Source organism: Physeter macrocephalus, chromosome 13 (genome assembly GCF_002837175.3).
Source record: "Physeter macrocephalus isolate SW-GA chromosome 13, ASM283717v5, whole genome shotgun sequence".
NCBI classification, from domain to species: domain Eukaryota; kingdom Metazoa; phylum Chordata; class Mammalia; order Artiodactyla; family Physeteridae; genus Physeter; species Physeter macrocephalus.
The window spans coordinates 85,883,347-85,890,831 of record NC_041226.1 but is presented as its reverse complement, the minus strand read 5'-3'; the positions used below and the strand labels follow the sequence as shown (position 1 = coordinate 85,890,831).

The 7,485-nt window shown below is 49.6% G+C and overlaps 1 protein-coding gene across 1 annotated transcript in view; it reads right to left on the bottom strand.

The window, feature by feature from the left end:
• The window catches only part of LOC102992785 (mediator of RNA polymerase II transcription subunit 27), a 120,735-nt gene extending 116,521 nt beyond the window's left edge, over positions 1-4,214 (bottom strand). Inside the window, exons 1-2 of the mRNA XM_028497377.2 lie at positions 4,193-4,214; positions 2,475-2,598 (exon numbers count right to left, since the gene is read on the bottom strand). Coding sequence (XP_028353178.1) covers positions 2,475-2,598; positions 4,193-4,214 — 146 coding nt within the window. The remainder of the gene's footprint in view (positions 1-2,474; positions 2,599-4,192) is intronic.
• Between the last annotated feature and the right edge of the window lie 3,271 nt (positions 4,215-7,485).

Sequence of the window (7,485 nt, the reverse complement as noted above, 5' to 3'; positions counted from 1 at the left end):
CCAGCGGCCACGGCCCACGGGCCCAGCCGCTCCGCGTCATGCGGGATCCTCCCGGACCGGGGCACGAACCCGCGTCCCCCGCACCGGCAGGCGGACTCTCAACCACTGCGCCACCGGGGAAGCCCAGCAATAAAGTATTTTTAAATTAAGGTATGTACGTTGTTTTTTTAGACATCGTGTTATTGCACATTTAATAGACTGCACTATAGTGTAGATATAACTTTCATATGCATTAGGAAACCAACAAATGCGTGTGACTTACTTTGTGATATTTGCTTTATCGGCGTGGTCTGGAACCACACCCGCCGTATCTCCAAGGTCTGCCTGTACAAAGAAGATGAATACTGGCCGTAGTGCGTAGGAACTAAGACCAGCATTCTGGATCCTAGCCATACAGTCGTAGTCTCATGGCTGAGAAAGATTACGGCAGACAGGAGACACACCTCTCAGATCCCCTTTGGGAAGGCCTGGCCGCCTGGCTGTGGGGAGTGCAGTCAGCAGGCAGCCTCCAGCCGCCAGCTCATTCAGGGTCAGTGTCAGCAAGCCACTTCTCTGTGTTAACACTAATTCCCAGAGACCTAAACCTTCCTCATGGTCTCCCTGTTAAGAGTGGGGGGGACTTCCCCGGTGGTCCAGGGGGTAAGACTCTGCGCTCCCAATGCAGGGGGCCTGGGTTCGATCCCTGGTCGGGGAACTAGATCCCCCATGCACGCCGCAGCTGAGAGTCCGCATGCTGCAACTGAAAGATGCCGCATGCCGCAACGAAGATACCACGTGCCGCAACTAAGACCCGGCGCAGCCAAAATGAAGAAAGTAATTAATTAAAAAAGAAAAGAAAAAAGAGTGGGGGCCCACGGGGGTCAGGAAGCAGAGGAAGCCCTAGCCGAGGCCCGGCTCATGGTGGGTCCACCCACGGGGTCTGCGGGCGCAGCCGGCGTGCGCCCTTGAGGCCAACGTACTTGGCAGTCGGCACAACCACCACTTCAGGTCCTTGGTCTGTGGGGTTAGACCTTCCACAGTGGAGAAGGCCAAGTGGAAGTGGGATGCTGCCCTGCCCCGCCCCACCACTGTCTCCCAGCCAAGACAGTAGTAGATCAAAGAGAATACTGCGCCCCACGGCAATGGCAGAGATTAGTACCATTTTGAAGGATCGCAAGGATGCAGAGGAAGTGGTCTCCATCCTATCTGGACTGGTGTAACTTGCCAGTCTGACTCCTGCAGAAACCAGACAGATCCTGGAGGAAAAGTGCAGACTACTGAGAGCTCAACCAGGAAGGTAGCCCTGATCACAGCCACTGTGTCAGATGCAGCACCTTTTCTAGAGCAGGATAATACAGTCTCTGATCATACAAAGCCACTGGTTTAGTGACTGCATTATATATATTCCAATCAAACAAGCAGATCAGAAACAGTTCATAGTCCATGGCACAGCACACATTTTCAGTCTTGCCTACGGGCCAACGTCTGCCCTCTGTCATAATACAGTAGGAAGAGCCCTGGATGTCTGGACACCCCTCTGACCGTCGCAGTGATCCATGACACGGCGACATGATACTGATCAAGTCAGATGAGCAGGAGGTGGCCAGGTCGGTGGAGGCATTGGTGAGATACACGCTATGTCTTCCCCATCCATAAAAATGTTTAGGGATCCGGAGGCCAGGTGCACGCCAGGATGTCTCACTGTAGAGAGACAGCCCTCTGCAGATTTCCCACACCCTACACATCTGCTGGGTATGCTGAGACTACAAGGCCCCGACCACGCTTTATCTGGGACATCTCTCAAGGTTGTGTTTGCAGTGAGCGGCCTTGAGGGATAAGGTAACATCTCCCTGCAAATAAAGAGCAAACTTGCTGACAGGTTGCTATAATGCGGTGCGTTTTCCAGGCTCAGTGTCCCTTCCTGTGATGTAACCCACTGTGAGGGCAGGCATCCATCTAGGCCCATCCGAATCACCCCTTATGGGATTCAGGAAACTAAGGAGACCCTGCTGACGGCCTGGCTACTCCTTTTCCTGGGACTTCTGTCAGCATCTATGTGACTGTGATAAGCTAACATTTTAGCTTGCAAAGAAGAAGTGGGGGGTGGGGTGTAAAAGTCCCAGACCCTTCACAGCTCTTGACACCTATATAAGGTAAAACATAATGATTGCATTTAGCATCTCTTATCACGAGGCAGAGCAGCACCGTGTCTGGTGGGCCTCTTGGGGTGCTCATCAGACCCACCAAGCCCTCAGGCTGCACAGGCCCAGCCACAGTCAGCTCTGAGATGGAAGCAGCGCAGCCTGGACGGCCTTGGGCTCTAGGGCACCCCCACGCTGTCTCAGCAGCCCTCCCGCAGCTGGTGTCTGTTTGTATAGGGAATCCCACACGATCGACTGGAGGAGGAGGCGAAAGCCCAAGCCTGCCTTACAGACAGGCCGCCTTGGTATGTGGGTACAAGCCAAAAGTGCACGGCAGCTATACCACAGACTCACCTGGGATGAGCATAAAGGCCAGCAGTGAGGGAAAGGCCTCCCGACAGGTAGGGCTCTGAGCATTCGCAGCAAGGTGTCAACCTTGTGTGGAAGAACAAGTGGCACAGGTTAGACGGTATATGGGCTCACAGGCAGCGATGAGCGGTCCAGTCAGATTGTCAAGGGCCTAGAAGGAAAGACTGGAAGGTCAGGACAAGAGAGCCTAAGGTGCAGACATGCAGGAACACAAGGGGGTGCGCTGAAGGGTAAAAGATCTTTGTATCACCCACCATGGAAGAGCACTGGATAATCAAGGGGAAAAAGTGACCTGACCAGTTAATACCAGTCAACCTTGTCAGCATGAGGGACCCATGAACAAAGCGGCCACAGGGGCAGAAATGGGCCCAACAGCACGGACTCGTGCTGACATAGTTGACATAGTTACTGACACCAACAAATGTCCCAACTGCCCGCAAAAGAGAGCAGTGCTGAGCCGCACAGCAACAGCGGCGTGGCTGACAAAGAGCGCGACAGACAAGGACGCGCAGCTACGGGTCCCTCTTCAAGGAAGACCCTGCTGCCCGGCTAGGGGAGCGCGGTCGGCACTCGGCCTTCAGCGGTCAGCTCACCCAGGGACAGTCTCAGAGAGCCTCCCCACTGCAGTCACGGCCTTCCCGGAGCCACCTGCGTCTGGTGACCGAGCAAGGCAGGATTACAAAGGCCGAGCCTGCTGGCCGACGCGGGGCAGCTCTCACAGGCCGTGTTCGCTCCAGAGATCTCCTGGGCTTTGTCAGGCTGTATCACAGTTTACCGTCTTCCCCTGTCCAATCATGCCTCTTCCCCCTTCCTCCGACAGGTGTTGGTCCCTAATAAATATACCGCACCCCAAACTCCACCTCAGTATCTGCTACCGAAAAACCTGACCTGTGACAGAGGTGAACGCGAGGCACAGCTCTACCTTGTACGCTCGGGTGTGTGGGTTCTGGAGTCCCAGCGCGCAGGCCTGAACCCTAGTCCCGCCACTTCCCAGCTGGGAGGCTCTGGACAAGGTACGGCGGGCAAGGAGAGTAGCAGTACCTCTCAGAGGACAAACTTAAGAGTTAAACGGGTGCCTTTTGTTTTGGCTTTCATTATTAACCAGTCCTATGCTATTTCTTCCCTCACCGTAGATTCGGCTTTGGTTGGTGATCTCTCACTTCATTTCTTTGAACCCTGAGTCTATAAATCTGGGCTCATTTGTAGAACAGAAATATCTGTCCCTACTGGCTGATAAAGTTATTGTTTCTCTGCCAAAGAGAAGTGCTAACGGGGCAGAGCTCCAGGGCCACAAGGAGCACTGCAGCAGAGAGCTGGAATTCGTAACACACAAATGCTGAAACCGCCCCCTTCTTCTTGCAAAGAACCAGAAGCAAGGGCTGCGTGGCCTCTGCTAGGCTCACACACAAGACTCAACAAGCAATCAGTGAAGTATCCCACGTGGGGAATCTCAGAACAGCAAACAGGGGTGGTGATTCTATGATACCATCCAAAAACATCACCCAAAAAAAGATGCAATTTATTAACATCCTGTTTTGGGGTGTTTTTTCCTCTCTCTCTTCCTCCTCCACTGCCCCCCACCCCCCACCAAGTCAGGAGAAAGCAGGAGAATATCAGCAGGAGGGGCAGAACAGTCAAGGGTCCAGTCCCGGCTCTGCTACTAATAAATCTCTGTGACTTCTTTGAGAGAAGCACCTCCCTACCAGCACCCTCAGTTTTCCGCATGGTGAAATGATGGGAGGGAAGCAGCTGCCTCCTGGCTCTTCTGGGTCTGGGTTTTCATGACACTCTAGACACGTCCCTCAACGATATCAGAGGTTCCTTAATGGGCAGGACAATGCCACATGCTGTCTAAATGTCTGTTGGATGAACTGTATTAAATTAATTGGTCTTAGGAGACTTTAAATATTTAAGTGCCCTTTGTTAAAAATAAAAAAGTGCAAAAAAAAGAATCTTTTAAAGGAGAGGGGAAGCTAATTTGTAAGAACCCATCCTAGCCCACCTCCGATCTGTGAAGTGAGGTTCTCTGCATGCCACACTTGGGGCCGAGGTGGGGGTGGAAGGGCGGGGCCTATTTGAACTGACAAGAGAATATGGGAGTTCTGGCCAAGAGAAGGAAAAGGGATTTGGTGCCTTTTATTTACTTAATTTCGGTTATTTTATTTTATTTTTCCCAAGGTGCCCAAGTCAACGGGAAAAAAAAAATCTAAATCTATTTTGTTATATGTCAGATAGGAAAAGAACATCCTTCTAGAGCTACTGTGCTTGGGATTTATACTGGCTTAATGATATGATAAAAATGAAATGAAATTTTATTTAAGACTGTGAGAGACTTACAAGGATATTTTCTTTGGGGCACTGAGGTGTAAAGTAGGAGTAGATAAGTGGAAGGAAAAGGACCCTAGGACACACTTCTGAGGCTGCAATGAGTGGGGCTAGGACTGGAGAGGGGACGAGTTATTGAATCTGTAGTTAAAAACCCCTAGGTTTCTTCTCTGGAGACATAAGTCCCAGCAAATCGAACTCTGTGTGTGGAGAACTGGGGCAGCTGCACAAAAAGAAAGTTCCCAGACCCAAAAGCTGCATTCCTTCAAAAGATCTACCTGGGAATGTCTTTGCCTGAGCCCCCAGGACATCCGGGTGGGAGAGATGGAGGGGCATTGGGACGCTCTGCTCAACAATACATAATGGAGTCCGTCTGCGGGCAGGGCACACAGGGGACCCCCCAAAGGTGGTTCCGTCCTACTACGAGTGTCCACGCATGCTTAGAGACTAGGATCTTCTGCGAGTTTGACCCCAAGCCTGGCAGAGTCTCTTGCTGTGGTTTCCAGGGGCGAAGATGAGAGGGGGAAGGGAGAACAACAACCTCAGAAAAAGAGCCACAGAAAGGAGCGCTGGACCTCAGGCCCGCTATCAGGGCAGTCTCCCGATCCTTTTCACATCACAGCACCCAAAGATGGCCATCTATAGGACACAGTGATATAAGGAACTGCTCAAAGCCCCAAGCAAGCCTCCTGGAGAGCTGAAGGGATCAGTAGCTCTCCGCCACTCCAGGAAGTGGGCTCTGGAGAAGAGTGAGAGGTGGGACGGCGTGGTCCCATTCAGCAGTTCCCACTTCTCAGGTCTTGCCTCTGCCCCTTCCTTTTAGGGGTTAATGGGTAGTGGGCCTGTTTTAGGCTGCTCTAATATGAGCCACCAACGTCATATTTAAGCCCGTTTATAGGGAATTTCAACTTTTCCGAGTCCACATCCTCCAAGGAGCCTTCCTGGTTCCCTTGGGTTGATTTCATATCCTTCTTTTGAACCCTAATGGCCTCTTTACTTGTCTGAATCACTGAATATCCAGCATCTAGCATTATGGACATCAGATTTTAATATTTAAAATTAATAAAAAGCAGAGCAGACTAAATAAACACCAATTAAAGATAAGGAATAGGGCTTCCCTGGTGGCGCAGTGGTTAATTCTCAGGTCTTGCCTCTGCCCCTTCCTTTTAGGGGTTAATGGGTAGTGGGCCTGTTTTAGGCTGCTCTAATATGAGCCACCAACGTCATATTTAAGCCCGTTTATAGGGAATTTCAACTTTTCCGAGTCCACATCCTCCAAGGAGCCTTCCTGGTTCCCTTGGGTTGATTTCATATCCTTCTTTTGAACCCTAATGGCCTCTTTACTTGTCTGAATCACTGAATATCCAGCATCTAGCATTATGGACATCAGATTTTAATATTTAAAATTAATAAAAAGCAGAGCAGACTAAATAAACACCAATTAAAGATAAGGAATAGGGCTTCCCTGGTGGCGCAGTGGTTAAGAATCCGCCTGCCAATGCAGGGGACACAGGTTCGAGACCTGGTCCGGGACAATCCCACATGCCATGGAGCAACTGAGTCCGTGCACCACAACTACCGAGACTGCGCTCTAGAGCCCACGAGCCACAACTACTGAGCCCGCGCTCCACAACAGAAGCCACCGCAATGAGAAGCCCACGCACCACAACGAAAAGTAGACCCCACTTGCCACAGCTAGAGAAAGCCCGCACGCAGTGACGAAGACCCGACACAGCCAAAAATAAATAAATTAATCAATTTTTAAAAAACCGATAAGGAATAGCAAGAGTCTAGACTCCAGTGGTTCAGAGACCAGTACCCCTACCAGAAAAATCAGTACAAATGAAATTAAAAACCTCTCCCCAGCACCAATCAACTCCAGAACCACAGCCATGACACAAGTACAGGAAAGAAGATGGACATGGTGAAGAAAAATCATGACACATTCAAGTAAAACCTGCAGTGTTTGATCACCAGGTGCACCAGTCCCCGATGACCATTTCCTCTGAATTCCCCACCGCAACTGGTAGAACGATGAGCACACAGTAGCTACTTGACAGATACTCACCAATATATAATAATTTACCTATGACAGGCTCTATATTAAGGCATTTTCAAAGCCATAAAGGAAAGGAAACCTACATTTCTCAAATTTGTGCACTTCACCCAAAGAAAATATATAGATGGTAAATAAGCACGTGAAGAGATGCTCAACATCATTAGTCATTAAGGAAATGCATGTTAAAACCACAATGAGATACCACTACATACCTATTAGAATGTCTAACATTAAAAACACTGACAACACCAAGTGTCGGTGAGGACGTGGAGCAACTGGAACCCTCACACCCTGCTGGAAGGAATGTAAACTGCTACAATCACTTTGGAAAACAGTTCAGCAATTTCTTAAAAAGTTAAACACACACCTACCATATGACCTAGTTATTTTACTCCTGTTTACCCAACAAAAATGAAAGCGTACGTCCATACAAAGACTTGTACATGAATGTTTATACTGGTTTTATTTGCAATAGTCAAAAACTGGAAACAATGAAAACGTCCAGCAACAGATAAATGAATAAACAAATTGTGGTATATCTGCTCAATGGAATACTATTCAGCAATAAAAAGAAATGATCTGATACGTGCAACACTATAGATGAATCTCATA